This window comes from Mastigoproctus giganteus, chromosome 6 (assembly GCF_048544385.1).
Source record: "Mastigoproctus giganteus isolate SK-2022 chromosome 6, ASM4854438v1, whole genome shotgun sequence".
Classification (NCBI taxonomy): Eukaryota; Metazoa; Arthropoda; class Arachnida; order Uropygi; family Thelyphonidae; genus Mastigoproctus; species Mastigoproctus giganteus.
Genome location: NC_143580.1, coordinates 209,192,034 through 209,212,467, shown reverse-complemented (window position 1 = coordinate 209,212,467; position 20,434 = coordinate 209,192,034). Strand labels below are relative to the sequence as shown.

At 38.0% G+C, this 20,434-nt stretch overlaps 1 protein-coding gene across 4 annotated transcripts in view; it reads right to left on the bottom strand.

Moving 5' to 3' along the window:
* The window catches only part of LOC150084913 (poly [ADP-ribose] polymerase tankyrase-like), a 1,170,388-nt gene that overhangs the window by 275,950 nt on the left and 874,004 nt on the right, over positions 1 to 20,434 (bottom strand). For all 4 annotated transcript variants that reach the window (XM_090376702.1, XM_090376704.1, XM_090376701.1 and 1 more), the window contains one exon: positions 8,487 to 8,604. In XM_090376702.1, the coding sequence (XP_090232828.1) occupies positions 8,487 to 8,604 (118 nt within the window). The remainder of the gene's footprint in view (positions 1 to 8,486; positions 8,605 to 20,434) is intronic.

Genomic DNA, 20,434 nt, shown 5'->3' with positions numbered 1-20,434 from the left:
GTAAAGTGATGGGAAATCCTTCTGCAGTTGTCTCCGTTACAAAACGTATCACTGCTTCATCGACTTGTGGAAATCTTCCTTTCTTAGGAATTGTAAAGCACTTGGTTGTTGCTTTGCATGAAAATATGGAATTGCGAAATCATTTCTCCAACGACAAACATTTAATTCATTAATGTCGACCAACAGCTCTATATTCATGTTCTTTTGCATACACAATGACTTTTCGTTTCAATGCAGCTTCGTAGTGCAACCTTTTTGACTTTTTAATGTGCAATAAGTTATCAAAATTAACAAAATACAGTAACTCCACTTCTTACGTATTTTCGAAGATACACATAAAACTTCCTAGTTTTCGCTGAGTGAGCTCCACTATAATGAAATAACGGTGGCTTCAGATTTTGAAAGCACGTGAAATCACACACACACAACTTTATTCTCCAATGGAATTGGAGAATGTGATAACGGTCAAACTTGGAAGTGGGGTTTCCACATAAAAAAAAACGTGTGGTGCTGTGCAAAGTGTGGGAAAATTCGAAAAAAAAAAAAAAAAACTGCGATTGTAAGACGACATCGATTCTAAGATGCACCCTGTTTTTAGAGATGTTTGGGGGGGGGGGGGGAGTGCATCTTAGAATCAAAGAAATACAGTAATAAAACAATCAGTGTGAAATTTCTTTGTGTATTAAATTACATTTTCAATACACAAAAAGAATGGCCAGAGAAACATTAATTGTTTTGGCGCAACACAGAGACAGTAACATTACAAGAAATTGCATTATAGCTTCATGTAGGAGGCAAAAAAAGGCAATAGTCAAATAAAGATTAGTACAAATCTTCATTATACACTGCTGGATCATCTGTTCAAAAAATATATATAATTTTAAAGAAATAAGGGCGATTGAAGTGAAACAGACTGTTTAGGACTGACGAATGTGGGACAGGAACCATGGTGGTTTACATGATAAAGACATCGAAAGCTGCCAGATACACCTCAGTAATTTAACATAAAGGCACAAGCCTGTGATTTATTCAGCAATATTAAAAGAAGCTGCAGAACAAAATTCAAAAATCCTTTCTATTAAAACAGATGGAACTCTGGACTGAAATGAATCATGTTTAAATGTGAAAAAAATCCATGAATAGATGACAAAATTTATTCAATAATATAAAAGGATCTGATAGGGTGGGCTTGCAAACTCCTACTTCTTATAATGGGTACTATAGATTTTCCTTAATTTCTATTGAAGTCATAGCAGACTGGAGATGTGCAAATGTTTCTTGAACTTACAAAGGTGCTACGAGGGAGCAATGGGTGTCACAGAGAAGTAACTTTACTTTAAAAAAGCAAATATTATGGACGCCATCATTAAGGATATATACCAGGAGCATATGGAGAAGAATGAAATTGTTCAAGGCAATATAGGACAGATAAAGCTGAGAATTGTGAATTGGTGTTCCAAAAACCACAGAAGACTTTAATAAGAAAAATTTGAGTCTAAAGGCAAGTGTTCATGACTTTAGAACCCTCCAAAGAGTTCATGGCATATTCCCAAAAATTTTGAAGGAGGCACCAAACAGTGAAAATAAGAATAATTATAAAGTCATCATCGGAAACAGAGGAAAATCATTTGGATAGCAGAAGTCTTTAATAACCAAGAATGCAATGCAGGGACATTAGCATTAGTAGAGGCATATGATGCAAGAAAGCAAGCTTGCTTATTATTATTAGCCATACAGTGCAAAGAAGCCTGAGGTTTATGTTCAACCAGCCAAAAAAACATAAATAAATAAATAAATAAATTGCTAAGTTACCCCAACAGAGAGAGAGAGAGAGAGAGAGAGAGAGAGAGAGAGAGAGAGAGAGAGAGAGAGACAAAAGTAGAAGGGAATCACTAAGAGAAAAATGATGATATCCATATAGCATCAGAAAAAAAAAAAAAACCCTTCCCGTTTCATGCATTCATTCACTCCAAAAATTTGTCTAGTTCAGCCTTGAATTTATTTAAATGTCAACTTCCACAACGACAGATGGAAGCCTGTTCCAGCAATCAACCAACTGCAGGCTAAAGGAAAATTTCCACACATCTATTCTACAACTGTCTTTTCTCAATTTGACTCTATGCCCCCCTCAGGTGCAAAATCTAAGCAAGAGGAAGAATCCCATCAGCATAGAGCTTGCCCAAATGATTCAAGGCCTGATACACCTCAAATAGACCACCCTGCAGGTGCCTGGTCACTAGATGCTGCAATTTGCAGAACTCAAGCCTTTCTTAGTAACAGCAACCATTTGTCCCACTCACTAATCTCATCGCTCTTCTCTGTACTCGTTATAGTAGCTCAACATCTTTCCAAAAATGAGGCCTCCAGACCTGTATGTAGTATTCAAGGTGTGGCCTGACCACTGCCTTATACAAGGAGATAATCACCTCTATATACATGCTAGAAAAATTCCTACATATCATTGACAAGAGCACATGAGTTACTCTTGCAGCCTGTCTGCACTGCTCAAAAAACTTCTTCATATTTGACTGCACAATTACACCCAGGTATTTTTCTTTAACCACTAAACTGAGTGTAGTACCCACAGTTGGCAAGTTAGTCTGTGGTTACAGCTACCGATATCCAGTACTCTGCATTTTTTACTTAGAGGTGGCAAGTTCAGTTGCCAGCTCTCAAACCATCCGCTCAACTTTTCTAGATCCTGTTGGAGTAGCAAACTGCCATTACTGTTATTAAAAAACCTAGCAACATTCATGGTTGATGGCACATACTCTATAATCTTAACGGAGGCGAAAAGTGAGTGCATTGAACCATTAAGGCTAATTATGAGAGGATTATGGGACAGGAGAGATTCCATTGGAGTGGTGTAAATTGGAACAAAGGCGGTTCTAGGAATGTAACGCGAAATTACCGACCGGCCAGTCTAACTTCAGTAGTAGGGAAAATCATGGAGGCAATGATCAAGGGTGGAATTCAGGATCATTTAGATGGAAATGGAATTCTGTAGGATACACAGCATGGTTTTGTAAAGGGAAAATAATGCTTAACAAATCTGGTTAGCCATTTTGACAGGTCACTTGTGAGCTGGATTTAGGGAATAATTTCAACATTGTTTATTTGGATTTCAGCAAAGCATTTGACTCAGTCCCACATGAGTGGTTACTTTATAAGTTGGAGCAGGCTGGAATCATGGGGAAAATCGTTAGATGGACAGCACAATGGCTTGTGAGCACCAGGCAGAGGGTTGTGATAAATGGTTATTCCCCAAGGATCAGTATTGGGACCACTGTTGTTTTTGATAGATCTCAAATGACATCTATGAAGGGATGGAGGGCGTGAGGTCTAAACCTGCAGATGATGAAAACATCAGTAAAGTAGTTAATGATCGCCGCCAAGCAGAGCTTCTTCTGAGTGACCTAGATAGACTTCCGGGATGGTCAGAAAAGTGGCAGCTATGCTTTAATTCAGCAAAATGGAAGGTCTTACACCTGGGAAAAAGCAAACCCAAAATAACTTATACACCTGTATATCCAGTACTCTGCATTTTTTACTTTGAGGTGGCAAGTTCAGTTGCCAGCTCTCAACCCATCTGCTCAACTTTTCTAGATCCTGTTGGAGTAGCAGTGTGCTACTCCAACATTTGGTGGAGTTGAACTAAAGTCAATAGTGGAGGAAGAGGACTTGGGAGTTACGATAAGGTCAGATATGAAGTTGTCCGAGAATTGTGGACAGGTTGAAATGTTGCATGGCGTCCTATCAATGATTTATTGAACATTTGCTAGTAGAGATAACGACATCATAATCACATACAGGTGGGTTTATAAACTTTATGTGATTAAATTATAAACAATTATTTTTTTAAAATTAGTACCGAAAAACTGGTATTTTTTGTATCAATACAGGTATTTCAATACTGGAAAAAAATGACCGGGATCCTGGTATTGTAAGCCCTACTCTGATGGCTAGAAAAACTGACTAACAGAATTTTGACCAAGATTTTTTTTTTTTTTTTTTCAAAACCAATTTTAAGATTTTCTTTTTTTTTTTTTTTTTTTTTGATTTGGTAGTTGTTGGCGCATCGGCTTCTGTGGCCATATTGCACCTCCCAAGGTTTTTGCAGTACTTTGATCCAAGCCCGAGGCGGGAATCGAACCCGCGACCTTTGGGTTGCCGGGCAGGTACTTTACCCACTCGGCTACCAATTTAAGAAGTGATAAATCTAATATATAGTGGTACCTTGGATTGCGAGTAACTTGGTCTACGAGTATTTTGCAAGACAAGCAAAAATTTTTAATAAATTTTAAATAGTGTATGATCGAATTCGTGTGTTTACACTACACGAATTCGATCATACACGATTTATAAATACACGAGCGATAGCTTATATAACAGGAACCGAATTCGCTTATGCACGATTCGCTTTTGTGTTTACAAGAAATGGCAGTCGAATGCAGAATCACCCCAACTGAACGCAACACGATAGGAATGAAGAGGAGATTCTGAAAATGTATTTATGTTTTTTATATCAGTGAAGGGAAAAACATTTCGCCATAATAACATAAAAACCCACACAATTCCAGCTATCGGTATAATCACAAATACAATTAGATAAAGTTTACTACCAGTTTATGACAGATTCCACTAGCAGGAACGTAACTGGAAATTGTTTTTATTGTTTTATGGTAGTAACCCCTAGAAATGTGCTTTAGTAAAATGTGAGGTGTTAATAGAGTATCTCTGTCTTTACGGTGTTGTTTATTCAATTGCTACACGCGCGTAGCTTTGTTTATTTGTATCAAGTGTTCCCCCTCGTTTTGTAATAGTGCGAGCGATGAATCTGTTTAACGACAATGCAATGTCATATTTCCGTGACATCCTCAAGAGGAGGCAAGTGTCATTGGAGAGGTTCCTTGTTAAAGTCGCACAAAAAGAAAGAGTCAACAGATAGCAGTGATTCCGTTAGTGACAGTGAAAGTCGTCCTACCATAAATCCGATTGCTTTATGTATATTAAATTTAAATATTAAAAATATAAAAAGGTATGTATGTATTTTGTATTAATCATTTTTACAGTATATGAATATTTTTGAGTTTTTGAACAAATCATCTGGGTTTCCACGATTTCTTACGGGAAAATTCACTTTGATATACGAGTGCTTTGGATTACGAGCACGTTTCCGGAACGAATTATGCTCGCAAACCAAGGTACTGCTATAATATGTAGCAACTAAGGCCATATTGCTCCGGGGATATGCGGTGGTCATTCCCTAACCTTTCTGTATCCTCCGTATTTGGTGGTCACAGGCTCGAATCCCAGTCTAATCAAGAAGCGTGTGCTGCGCACTGCCACACCTGCCTACGGAGGCACCTAACACAACATGAATACACCAATCAGTCAGTCTTATTTGAAGGTTTTGGCCAATATCACATAATCTCAGTGTTCCTTCAGGCAATTTTTCACAAGAAAGATATGACTGTCTCTTCTATACCTGTTTATATTCAGAGTATAACTAAAAATTACACAAAAAATTAATTATCTAGTCTGGAACCTGAATTCAGGAATATATTACAGATTTCTCTAGTTTTTCACTCAAATCTGGGTAATCACCACTGGTGACCAATTGGTGTAATACAACTGCTGAAAAGTCCATATAATAATGGACCAAAAAATACTCAATGTTTATATCATCATCAATCATCATCATCAGCCATTTTCAATCCACTTCAGGATGAAGGCCACCTCCAGCAACTTTCCAGTTCCTTCTGTTTTGAAGGGACAGTCATAGAAGAGACATAGAAGAGACAGTCATATCTTTCAGTCATAGAAGAGACAGTCATATCTTTCACAAGAAAGATATGACTGTCTCTTCTATACCTGTTTATATTCAGAGTATAACTAAAAATTACACAAAAAATTAATTATCTAGTCTGGAACCTGAATTCAGGAATATATTACAGATTTCTCTAGTTTTTCACTCAAATCTGGGTAATCACCACTGGTGACCAATTGGTGTAATACAACTGCTGAAAAGTCCATATAATAATGGACCAAAAAATACTCAATGTTTATATCATCATCAATCATCATCATCAGCCATTTTCAATCCACTTCAGGATGAAGGCCACCTCCAGCAACTTTCCAGTTCCTTCTGTTTTGAGCACTGGCCATCCATTTACCACCCATAAACTCATGAATTTCATCTATCCATCTCTGCCTTTGTCTTCCAGGATTTCTTCTAGCTCCTCTTGGGTACTATTCTGTTATTTTTTTAGTCCATCTGTCATCATGTCTTCGAGCTATGTGTCCTGCCCAAGACCATTCTTTAGTTCTTTAGTTTTGATAAGAATGTACTCTACTTGAGTTTGCTGACTAATCCATGTGTTTCTCTTCTTATCTAACAGTCTGATTCCCAATATGATTCGTTCCATTCTTCGCTGTGTAGTTCTCAGCTTCTCTTCCATTCTTTTGGTGAGTGCCCAAGTTTCACTTCCATTAGTCATGGTGGGGAATATACATGGGGTCATTATTTTACATTTCAGACAAATTGGGATATTGCTCTTCAGTATGTGACTATATTTCCTGAATGCTATCCATCCAAAATTTATTCTTCTCTTGACTTCCAGCCATTTATCATTATTACAGCTAATAACTTGTCCCAGATAAGTATATGACTCCACCTTTTCAATTACTGCTCCTTCAATCATTATTTCCCTTTCCGTGGCATACTTGTTCATCATTACTTTTGTTTTAGCCATATTCATCTTTAGTCCAAAATCCTTACTAACTGTGCATAACTGATTAAGATTTTCTTCTAATTCTTTGGGATCGTGGCTTATGACCACAATGTCATCTGCAAATCGTAAATGGTTTAGGTACTCTCTGTTCACATTGACTCTTTTCTGCGACCAGTCTAATCTTCTGAAAGCTTCCTCAAGGGCAGCAGTAAACAGTTTCGGAGATATTGTGGCTCCCTGTCGAACTCCTTTCTCGATTTTAAATTTCCTACTGTCTTTGTCTAGTCTAATACAGGAGGTGGCACTCTCATATATTTTCTTCAAAATCATAATATGTGGGGTACCAATGCCTTGTCTTTCTAGTGCCCGAAACATTGCCTTATGCTGTATGGAGTCAAATGCCTTTTCATAATCCACAAATGCCAGGCATAATGGTGTTTTATATTCATTTGCTTTCTCCATTAGCTGTGATATTATGTAAAGGTTATCCATAGTTGAGAACCCTGTCCTAAAGCCAGCTTGCTCTTTTGGTTGGTTTGCTCTTGCTCAATGTTTACAGCTGGTGGACAACATCAACATGAGAACATAATATTCCAAACCACACCTCCTTCCCTCATAAGCAAATTAAAAAAAAAAAAAAAAACAAGAAAGGTTTGGATCAACTTAAAAGTTTCACAAGCTCCTCCCAAGAATTTGCACATATTAACACAACATTGTTGTTGTTTGGTTTTTAGGAGCATTAGCAACTAAGGCCATATTGCTCTGCGGATATGCGGTGGTCACAGACTCGAATCCTAGTCTAATCAAGAAGTGTGTGCTGCGCACTGCCACACCTGCCTACGGACGCACTGCCACACCTGCCTACGGAGGCACCTAACACAACATTAATTAATACAACAAATGTTTCTAACCATTCTAAGACAAAAATAATTTTTTTTTTGACTTACAATGGTTAGAAACAGAGACTGTCAGACAATTTTTCTAATTTTTACTTTTTGTTCATTCTTTCTTCAACAATGGACATACCCTCAGACTGTGACATGGTTCACTGGCGTACACCCACAAACAGGTTTCAGTGTTCCAAACTGCATTTTGTTTTCAACAGAAAAGGACTATTAACAGATCAGCTACTTCAGCTGCCTCATGTTTCTTGTCTATTATAACTTTACTTAAAGCAGGGAGATGAGCTGCGAATTAAGGAGATTGCATATGACAATTTTTGTGGATTGTTGTATGGCCTCATACTTTCCCCATACTGAAAACTTCATCTAAGCAAGCCAGTCAGTAACATAAAAAAAGTTCTCTGTTACCAAATACTTTTACAGTCTTAATTTTCATAAGTATCAGGAGTCCATGCAATCACATTACCTAAAACCTTTCCTATGACAGACAACTTCTCATTTTATGATATCTATTTCAAATAGGATGAGCAAACTGAGCACTAGTGCATGTGTAGTTGTGGTTTCATGCTGTTAGTCTTCAGTTTTTTTCATATGTGGCACTGTGTATTTGATGACTTCTTACAATTCAGAATTATTATCCTTTACTTTGCAAGTCTATTTTGTATTTGTGCATTTTCTTCTATAAATGAAAACAGTGGATAGAGGTTGAAACATACAGCTCAATTAAAAAATATTCTTTTCGTTTTGTGATGGCAATATGACTCCCCATTTCTTTCATACACAATGCTTCCCTACAAAGGGAAGCATTGTGCATTAGTTGTGTATCAAAATATTACTTGATACTACTTACCAGAAAAAAATGAACAAAGAGTATAATTCCAGTTTATTGCAGCATAAGTCAGAACAGAACATCCATGTTCATCTTTTGCCATAATAGGTACTCCTTTTTCTATGAGGGCTTGAGATACCTACAAATTACATAAAAGGTAACTGATCAATTATATATGAAATAAAATATGGACATATTACAATATTTTGATATATGAAGTTATTACAGAATTTATTTTAGATTAGTTTGAAATAAATTTTATTGAAACTACTGAATACAGTACATGTCAATGAAGGCTGAAAATAATGGAGAGTACAGTATCTTTTTCAACAACTTGAAGGTGAACTGCATAAGAATGATGACTGTTGTTTCATAGTGTGACCTAGGTAGTGACAAAGCAATCTGAATAGGTAATACCATAAAAAGACAATTACAGACCAGTTATTTTTGGAAAGGAGGGTAGAGAGGAGCCACTCAGAAGTAAATATTGTAGAAATATCGGTGAGTACATTATGATTTTGATGTGGATTCTGGAACATGAAAACGAAAGACAAGCAAAAACGTGCAATGTATTTGTCATCCTTTCTAGCTAACACAATTTTAGGCCAATAATCATAGCAATTTAAATACAGAACAGTGCTGGCTTGAACAAAAAATTTAAATTCGCAACAAAAGTGAATAATATGTATAGATCGAATACACTAGAAGGTATACAAGAATATTTGCTGATGCCATGAAGACAATGCTAGGTGATTCAGATTTTATTTATTATTTAGCTCATTAGCAAATTATGCGGTGATATTAGTCTAAGAACTACAAGGGTGGGTCAACACTGAGATATTGCAACCAAATTACATTGTAACTGTCAATGTTTCAGTGTAACAATTTCTCAACATTCTTACATTGAGTGTATCACTCAGTGTAAGAACCACCACCACACTTGTTGCATTTTATCCAGCATTTGTTCCAGGCACTGAAGTGAATGCATTATGGTAAAAATCAGGAGGCATATATTTATACCAATGTAACGTCAGAAATGAGTACCAAGCACTCTTAAGCAAGTTACTATGCAGGTATGCCTTCAGTCAACTAATCAAATAAAAACACCTGTTGGGGTGAGCTCAGCACTATAGAGTGGGTGAGGTGACATTGTCATCTGTGCTGTGTGTGGCCTTACATTATCCCGATGAAATTTGAAGTCCTGCTAATTCAGTTCAGGTCTTTAGGTTTTGAGAGCTTGATTAAGCTAATCCAGGCACAATATCTTTTATCTTTCTTTGTTGATGGTTGTTCCACTTTCCGAGAAATCAATAAAATGATGCCATTTTAAACCAAGCAGAAGGTGATCATAATTTTTGCTGATGACTTAAAAAGTTTTGTTTTTTGTTTACAGGTGATATTGGGTTGGTTGGTTGGTTGATTTAGATTTTATTAGCGCATTAGCATCTAAGGCTATAATGTGCCAAGACCAGGTAATATATAAAAATTTATTCTCTCAGTGGCCTAAGTAGTTAGGCCACCATGTCCAGATATATAATAAAAGAAATAACACTAACGTAAAAATTTTAAATAAGAGTAAAAACCTTTATTGATTTAAAAAAGCTAAAAACAGCAGACGCATTGTCATTGTCAGATAAAATCTGACTGAGTGTATACGGCTCAGTCAGATGGTTAAAATCGGTAAAACGGATATTGCTAAAATCTGGACAGTCAATAAAAGGTGTCTAATTGTTAAAATTGTGCCATAGGACACACACATAGGAGGGTTATCAGCCCTCAGCAAAAACGAATGAGTTAAATGACTGTGTCCTATGCGGGTCCGGGCAAGAACAACTTCCTCCTTACGATTGCTGCGCAGACTAGACTGCCACGGTTCAATTACAGGCTTTATACGATATAATTTATTCGCAGTCTGTCTATTCCACGAATCCTGCCATTGGGAATATATCTTTTGGTGTATTATTTGCCTGTAGTCTGTATAGAGGACTGACAGGCAGCGGTTATTATTGGGAATTGCTGATTTGGCTACGGCGTCAGCCAAATCATTTCCCCTAATCCCAATGTGGCTGGGAATCCAGCAGAAGCGGATATCATATTCACGTCCACGGAGGAAGTGAATCTTCTGCTGAATACTAGACAGAACTGGATGAGGATTATATCTTACAGATATTAAAGCCTGTAACATGCTGAGAGAGTCGGAATATAAAATAAACCGTTGGTATTGGCATTCACTAATGTGATCCAAGGCTAACTCTATAGCGTGCAGCTCTGCAGTAAATATGCTGCATTCAGAGGGAATCTGCTCCGATATAGAGCTGTCTGTAAAGACAGCAGCAGATCCAACATATGAGTCCGACTTCGAACCGTCTGTGTAGACTGGCACGAAGTCAGAATATTCAGTTCGGTGTGCTGAATGAAGCTACAGGTAGACAGATGATGGAGTGTCCGACTTTCCCCAATTTCTAAGAGATAAGTCACATGCCGGGACATGAGCATGCCAGGGTGGAAAGGGTTGCTTTGGTGTTTGGGCAACCTTGTCTAACTTGATATTAAGTTCTTTGAGTAGCTCTTGGAGACGAATACCAAAAGGATGATTGGCAGTCTTACGGGTATTGTATAAATTTTCCCATCGTGGCTCAAAAACGAATGGCCACGTAGGATGGTCTGGCAGGGATGTCAGTTTTAAAGCGTACTTCAAAGACAACTGCTTACGTCGAAGCGATAACGGTGGTTCGTTTGCTTCGACGTATAAGCTCTGGACAGTAGATGTGCGATATGCTCCAGTAGCAATATGTAGGGCCTGATGATGGACGGGGTCCAGCCATCGCAGGACACTGTCTCTGGCTGAGGAATATACCTGGGACCCATAGTCTAGTTTGGATCGCACAAGTGCACGGTAAAACCGAAGAAGGATACATCGGTCTGCTCCCCAAGATGTAGAGGAGAGCAGCGGAGAACATTGAGCCCACGTGTGCACTTTGTGCGGAGTTGACGGATATGATCCAAAAAGGTCAGTTTTTTATCGAATATGAGTCCCAAGAATTTTATGTTCGCTGCTACTGGAATAGCATATTGTCCGAGCCTTAATTCGGGTTCAGGATAAAGCATGCTTATGATAAAAGTGTACGCAAACGGTCTTCTCCGGCGAGAACCTGACGCCATTAGCAAGTGCCCAGAAATTCAGATTATCAATGGCTTTCTGCAGTTGTCTTTCAATAAACCTCATGTTGCACGACTGACAAAAAATGCTAAAGTCATCAACATAGAGGGCACTGTTTACAGTTGGAGGAAGTTGTTCTGTGATTGAATTTATTTTGATGGCGAAAAGCGTGACACTTAATACTGACCCTTGTGGTACTCCCTCCTCTTGACTGAAGGAAGGAGAGAGTGAGGATCCCACGCGAACTTGGAAAGATCGATTGGCTAGAAAGTTTTTAATAAAAATTGGGAGTTGCCCCCTAAGACCAAGGCTATGCAGATCTTTTAAGATGCCAAATTTCCAAGTTGTGTCATACGCTTTCTCCATGTCAAAGAACACCGACACCAAGTGTTCGCGTTTTAGGAAAGCATCCCGGATGGATGCTTCCAATCTAATAAGATGGTCCAAAGTGGACCGGTTCCTTCGGAAGCCGCACTGGATGCTGGAGAGAAGGTCATTTGATTCTAAATACCATATTAAATGAGAATTAACCATTCTCTCCAGGATTTTGCACAGCCTGCTAGTCAGAACAATAGGACAATAGTTGGTGGTGACTTTTGGATCCTTTCCTGGCTTAGGAAAGGCAAGAACGATTGCCTTTCGCCAGGAGTCCGGAAACTGCCCTTCAATAAATATTCTATTATACAGAAGGAGCAAACAATCCATAGATTTTGGTGAAAGATGTTTAATCATTTCATAATGGATGCCATCTGGTCCAACAGCACTTGCTTTGGAAAGAGTGAGGGCTCTTTCAGTTCCTCTATAGTGAACACCCCGTTGTAGGGATAGAGGCCCTTGGACTTAAAATTAAGTGCTTGTTTTTCCAGTTTATGTTTCAGGACCAGGAACTCTGGGGAGTACGAGGATGTTGCGGAGATGTTAGAGAATATTTCCCCAAGAGCATTGGCTATTGCAGTTGGATCTGCAATAGTGCATCCATTATAATCTAGGATTGAAGAAGGGTGGGATGTATATTTCCCTTCATTTTCCGGATTTTATCCCAGACTACCTTAGAGTTGGTAGACTGGTTAATAGATGATGTAAAACGGACCCACGATTCCTTTTGACTCTGACGACAGATGTAGCGTGCTTTGGTTCGTGCACGTTTGAAGGCTATAAGGTTGTTCGTGGTAGGATATTGGCGAAATATCCCCCAAGCTTTGTTTTGAGCCTTTTTTGCTGTTGTGCATTGTGAAATCCACCAAGGTTTGGGAAATGGTGGAAACAGGGCAGATGTTTTTGGGACAGCATTAGCAGCTGCTTGGACGATGATTTCTGTGATGTACTTTACTGCATGATTGATCGGCTCCCGACTGACTGTACTGAGGTCGAAATTTGCCTGATGTTGGAAGGCATTCCAATCACCGTGATCAAACTTCCACCGTGGTAACCTAAAAGGAAGACATGGGCTCCCACTGTGTAACAAGGTTATCACAGGGAAGTGATCACTTCCGTATGGATTCTCCTCCACTTCCCAAGTGAGTGAAGGGAGTAGAGAAGGGGAGCACATAGAGAGATCAATGGCAGAAAAAGTACGGGTAGGCATGTGGAAGGTGTTCGTTCCAGTATTTAGAAGGGAAAGGTCATTGTCATTGAGCATACGCTCTATGACTCCTCCCCTTCCGTTGATGTTAGCACTACCCCACAGGGTGTTATGTCCGTTAAAATCCCCGAGAAGTAAGAAAGGGGGAGACAACTGCGTTAGAAGATCATCAAGGTCTTCCTGGGAGATGTCAGTCCCAGGTGGCAAATAGATAGAGCAGAACGTTAATAAAAATCCCACCATAAGGCGAATTGCGACAGCTTATATGCTAGTTGTAATTAGCAAGGGCTGCACTGGGGTCTGGTTACCCACAAGGATAGCCACTCCCTCATGAGCAGAGCCATCAGCAGTTCTGTCCTTTCGAAAAACTGTGATGTTGTGCATGGTGGGATCATCATTTGCCTTTAGATATGTCTCCTGCAAGCAAAAGCAAACTGGCTCGTGCTTTTGCAGGAGGGCCTTGATGTCATCAATATTTCGCTGGAATCCACGACAATTCCATTGTAGGAATTTATCCATTATTTTGGCTTGGTGGGTCCATCAGGTGGCTTCCGAGGTGCTGAGGGCTTACTTTTATCAGTCTTGGGTTTATCTTTTTTGGGGAAGAATGGATGCTGTCCCGTGTCCATTTTTTCCTCCGCAAAGAGTTCCAAGACTGAATCTTCGGGTATCTCCTTGTACTCGACATCAATGTTTTCTTGGGTAGTAGGGGAGCCTTCCCCTTTCTTATTCTTTTCTTTCATAATTACCTTTGTTACTTGTGGAGCATTAGGAGGTACTGATATAGGAGTGGCAGCTGATTGGTTTTTCTGTGCAGGTTTTCAAGTTCTCAAACTTAATTGTGTAGGCAGATATGAAGTTCTCAGAACAGTGCAGACGAGCTGTAAGAGTGGCTCATGGTGTCTTGTCAATGATATACAGGAATTTCTCTAGCAGGGATAAGGAGGTGATTATTCCCTTGTATAAGGCAGTGGTCAGGCCACACCTTGAGAAATGTATATAGGTCTGGAGGCCTCATTTCAAGAAGGATGTAGAGCTGCTGGAACGAGTACAGAGACGGGCAACAAGATTAGTGAATGGAAGAAAGGGTTGCTCTTACGAAGAAAGGCTTAAGTTTTGCAAATTACAGAGTCTAGAGACTAGATCACCGGCGAGGTGATCTGATAGAGGTGTATAAGGCCTTGAATGGTTTGAGCATGCTCAATGACGATGGGATTCTTCCTCTTGCTCAGAATAATCACCTGACAGGGCATAAATTGAAATTGAAGAAGGACAGATGTAGGATAGATGTGAGGAAATTTGCCTTTGGCCAGCGGGTAGTTGGTTGGTGGAACAGACTTCCATCACTTGCTGAAATTGATAGCTTAAACAAATTTAAGGCTCAGCTGGACAGGTATTTTGAACGAACGGAGGGGTGAAATGGGAGTGGTGTTTTTTTTTTTTTTTGGCTGATGCTGAAGAAGCTTGCTTTCTTGCATCATATGCCTCTACTAATGCTAATGCTAATATGAGAGAGAGAGAGATGATAAAAAGGTGTACATGATAATGTTTAAGTTAAACTAAATGCAACAAGACTCCATATGTTCAAGAGTATAAATTATCTATATAATATCAGTGTAAATACACCATAGATAACTCTTAAATGAAAAAACTACAATAGTAGTGTAAAAAGGGCATCGTTATATCAGTATCTGATATTGTGCACCTCCTTCGCAATGAGTTGCCATGTATCGCACTACCTCGAATAAGCGCTTCACTAAAAGAGAAGACTATTGTTACTTATTCTCATCTCAGTGGGCACCACCACTCAGATAGCACCATTTCAAATGGATGCCCTTTTTACACTACTATCGTAGTTTTTTTGTTTAAGAGTTACCTATGGTGTATTTACACCAATATTATATAGATAATTTATACTCTTGAACATACGGTGCCTTCTTGCATTTAGTTTGGCTTAAACATTATCATGTACAACTTTTGGCATCTGTCATATTGTGGGATTATCTTCACAACTGGATTGTCTTGTCTGCAATACCCTGGTATTGCATACAAGACAAGACCTGACCACCCACCGATGAGAGGCCAACTTGACTTGAAACGGTACCATCTGGTGATGGTGCCCAGTGAGAATAAGTAACAATAGTCTTCTCTTCTAAAACATGAATAGCAAGTGCTTAAAAAACGGTACTCACCTTGTATAAATCTGCAATAAATTTATTGGTAGATGGTGGCTAAATTTAGGTTGGAAGATGCATTAAAAAGAACTATGGCAGGGAATGGGGTGAAAATATTTTAAACAGATTTTTAAATGAGCGCAAGGAAGTAGAAGTGCAGATCTCCAATCGTTGGTTGTCATAAAGAGGTTAAAGGACGCAAATGAAAAAAAAAAAAAAAAAAAAAAGAGGACCGGTGATGCCAATAGTCGTTACGAGTGACTTTCGTTGAATAAACCGTCATCAGTTGGCAAATGGGAGAGAAGAGAGCCCGGTGTTGTATTTAAAGTTTATCTATACTCTGGTGATGCTCCATTTGACACATGGGAACTTTAGCCGCGAGAGGTTCCAAGCCGGTGTGAGAGGTTGAAGGGAAGTTTAGCATTAATAATATTGAGACCGGAATGGTGTCGGTACCATTCGATGGTGAGGGCTTCATATTGAAGAATTCTGTAGCTTGATCTAAGTTTAATAATGGTGATGGCAGAGTCAACAAGGGGGGAGGGGATGGTTGTGGGTTTGAGCGTGGATTGCTAACTCAGTGCAGGATTGACTTGTCCTGAAACTATTGAAGTGGTAGTATGCGCGGGTATTGGAAGTTGTGGAGGAACCGAATTTGGTGGTAGTGCTGCCAATATAACAGGTGTCACAGTTTGGTTGGCATTTTATGAGATATATTATATTATTGAGATCGTTGATGGGATATATGTGTGTAAAGAATTAAATAGGGAACCTAGTTTATTGTAAGTAGAGAAGGTGAGGGAGATATCGGTATCTTTGAAAATATGCCGGAATTGTGCTGCGAGTATTTGTCTTGTTACTGTCTGGTGGGGTTATTAATACTGTTTTTGACGGTGGATATTGTATGTTGGATGAGTTGAGAGGGGTAGTTCCTGGCTATGAATTTATCAGTAAGGTATTGAAGTTGATTGTGTAGATCGTTTTGTGAAGAGGAGCTGAATTTGATAGTGTTGTAGATTTGGTTGTGTAGGACGGCTTTTTTAGTACTAAGGGGATGATGAGAAGTGAAATGTAGATATTTACCGGTGTGCGTGTTTTTTCTGAAAATCTTTGTATTTAAATTTGTGTCTGTTGTATAAATAATAAGATTAAGAAAATTAATTTGGTTGTCCGTTACAATTTCGAGGGTAAGGTTTAGCCTGTCATGTATTGTATTGAATTTTGAAAAGAGATTGTCTATGGTTGTTCTGTTGCCTATTATTAGGATATCATTGGCGTAGCGTATGTATAATAATTAAAGAAGGGAAAAGTTGTAAAATATGATTTTCAATAGTGGCGAGATAAATTTCAGAAATGCCTAAACCCATTGGTAAACCGAATGTTTGTCGATAAATTTTATTATTAAATCTAAAATATCTAGCATCTAGTAAAAGAGTGCTGAGTTCAAGGATGTGGTCAACTGAAAGAGAGGTACTTTTCGTTAAAGTATCATCAGCTGTTAGAAGTACGCATAATGCTTGTAGGGTGAAAGGAATATGCACATTAGTGTATAGGGATATGAAAATAATCCAAGTGTTAATACAAACCCATGAATTGGGTTTGTATTAACATTTGGATTATTCATCCACCCCAGATGCCTTTCCTATGTTCAACTTCAACTATTTCTTCTCCGCTTTGCTCTCAGTTATTACAAAATTATTTAGCTCCCTGCTAGAGTTTGATAAGCTTCCGGCCTCCACTTCCCTACAGACTTCCTCATATGTGAATGTAGAAAATCAAAATACTCAATCAATTTGTCAGCAACCTCAGCAGGATCATAAACAATGGATCTATTGATATCAAATGGATCAATCTGATTCATCCCCTTCCTTCTAGAGTTTACATAAATAAAAAAGTCTTTACTGTTTTTCTTTGCCAAATATTTCTCATAATTTGCCTTAGCTTGCCTAACCTCCTTTGTGACTTGATTACAGACTAGCATATACAGTCAGTCCTCATATAACACGTGTTATATAACACTACACGAATTCGATCATACACGATTTATAAATAGGGGAATGATATTGTATATAACACAAACCGAATTCGCTTATGCACGATTCGCCTTTGTGTTTACAAGAAATGGCAGTCGAATGCAGAATCACCCCAACTAAACGCAACACGATAGGAATGAAGAGAAGATTCTTAAAATGTATTTATGTTTTTTTTTTATCAGTGAAGGGGAAACACATTTCACCATAATAATGTAAAAACTCACACAATTCCAGCTATCGGTATTATCGCAAATGCAATTAGATCGAGTTTACTACCAGTTTATAACCGATTCCACTAGCAGAAATGTAACTGGAAACTTTTTTTTATTGTTTTATGGTAGTAACCCTCAGAAATGTGCTTTAGTGAAATGTGAGGTTTACGGTGATGTTTATTCAGTTGCTACACATGCGCAGCTTTGTTTATGGGTATCAACCATGCCTCCACATTTTGTAGTTGTGCTTTATTCCCTAAAAATGAGTAAATTACTTAAAAGGTGTGAAAAGGAAGCGTTCTAGTGAAGACACTACAGATTCAGAGAGAAAAAGAAAAACAATATCGACAGACAGAGGCAGACTGGGTCAAAAATTCTTACCCAGGAAAATTTGTAGCAACTTTATACTAGCGTTTATGGCCAAAATCACACCGGCCTCCATTGTCTTCTGGCCTCCGGCCCACCGAGATTTCCCAGTAAGGCTTATGGCCAGTCTGCCTCTGTTGATAGAGAAAAAATATGAAATTGTAAAAAACACTTTGAGCGAAATGAAAGGCAGGCCTAAATGAAGCAAAGCTGAGAATTAGAAAGAATGCAGAAAAAATAAAAACTTTCATAGAACAACTCAAAGTGTAACAAAATCCATTAGATCAAGACACAAAGAATTGGAAGAGATGGAATGTCATCTGTTTGGACAGAAGACCAAACAAAGAATAAGTTTGCTTTCAATAGAAGCAAAAGCATTCGCAAATGTTTTATTCCGTAATAATCGAAATAAAATACGTAAGTATTTTATTATGATTATTTATTGTTTGGTAATGTTTTGGTTACATATGCGTGTTCAATCTTGGGTGGTCGGCACCTAACCCCATTTTTCCCATAGGGCCTGTTCTTTATATTGCATGAGGGTTTCTATGAACACAACTATCGTGCTATACAAGGACTAACTTTATCTACCCTAGGCTTCTGTGTCACCTGATAATTTGTATGAATTACATGCATTTTCTCTTCTCTGCCGCGAGTCTCATTAGTTCACATTTTCCAACCATTTAGGCCTAAACATTGAACAGTATTTATCAGTTGGGACAAAAAGCCTAGTAGCTTCCAAGATTACTTTCTTGAATGTTTCCCATTTAGAATTTGCTGTTGGTAACATCATCAGTTCATCCCATTGTACAGAATTTAAAAACTCTCTGAGCCCGTTGTAGTCACCTTTACGAAAGAAAAACCCCTTCACTTTACCTCTGATGGTAGTTACATCTTTTTAAGTAAATCCCACATCAGCACACTGTGATCACTGTTATGTAGTTGTTCCTTTACCTGAAGATTCCTAATGCATGAAGAACCACTGCTGAACAATTTTTTAAGTAGGTGTAATGCTCTCCTCTACAGAAGGGACATTTTGAATTTTGTGTTGCACAGTTGTGTAATTTTGCAGATAGCAGAACCTCTACATGTTGCTTTAAAATGTTCATACTTCTGGCATTTAAAACATCGGAAAGGGTTTAGAATATAGTCTCAGTGGCCAATTCAGGTATCTTGTTTTTACAGTTTTTTGTGTTTTAAAATTAATATTATATTATTTGTTGGGAGAAATTCTCCTCTTTTTACCTTTATTCTTTTGAGTTGAATAGCCCATTGGTCTTTCAACTCTTCTTGCATTGTTTCCTCTAGTACACTGCAGTGATCTCATCGCATTATTCCATTTCAGGTTGGTTTTTTTTTTTTTTTTTTTTTACTTTTACAGTTTTTTTTGTGTTTTAAAATTAATATTATATATTTTCCTGTTGGGATAAATTCTCCTCTTTTTACCTTTATTCTTTTGAGTTGAATAGCCCATTGGTCTTTCAACTCTTCTTCGATTTTTTCCTCTAGTACACTGCAATGATCCCATCCCATTATTCCATTTCAGAGTTGTTGTTTTTTTGTAGCTGTTCTGCCTGTATTTTGTTTGTCATCTTTTCTAGTATGTCCTCTGATTTTAGTTTTTTAACTATTTTAGAGGCACTGTGGTTTCAAAAGTTTTATGTACGCAGAAAAGTGACTTCCCATAGACTGTTCTTTCACAGAATTAATAAGTAAGCCTAGAGAGTATTATGCCTCTGTCTTTTGTTGAGTATACTTATTAATATATACTTATTTCAATTTTACAATATACATACTTATTTCTTCCAGATTTCTGATGGTTTGAGCAGCAGCTTGATAGTCTGCATCTACCATGTTTGCTCCCTTTTTCCCTCAGCAAGAGGACATTTTTGCCAATGTTGCCAGCCCTACCACAGGGAAGCAGGAGCAGTGTTGTTAGGAGACTAAGTTGAAAGGTTAACTGGATAGCAAAGTTAGATTTATGTACTAAACAAAAGAAAGGCAAATTGCCTTTCTGAGTTCTTATTCATGACTTTACAACTTCTTTAAATTAACTGATGAGAACAAGTCAGATAGAAATAAAAAAAAAAAAAAAAATAGGACCTTAATATTACACTGATCAAAAGCAGTATACAGTGGCCTTCGATTTAACGGACTAATTGGGGGAAGGGGTGTCCGCTATTGCCGAAAGTCCGTTAAACAATGTATTTTAAAAACATATATTAATAACAAGCTTACATTGTACAGGATATATTAAAATTTTATTATAATGCTCATTGAGTAATTTATACATGCCACAAAAACATCTGTTAAAAATATAAAAATTAATTTACGACAGGAACCGAACTTTATTTTAATTAAACACATCAAAAACTATACAGTGTAACTAATGGAGTGTTTCCACAACTTCTATTATTATTATTTTTTTTTTTCTTAAAGCTC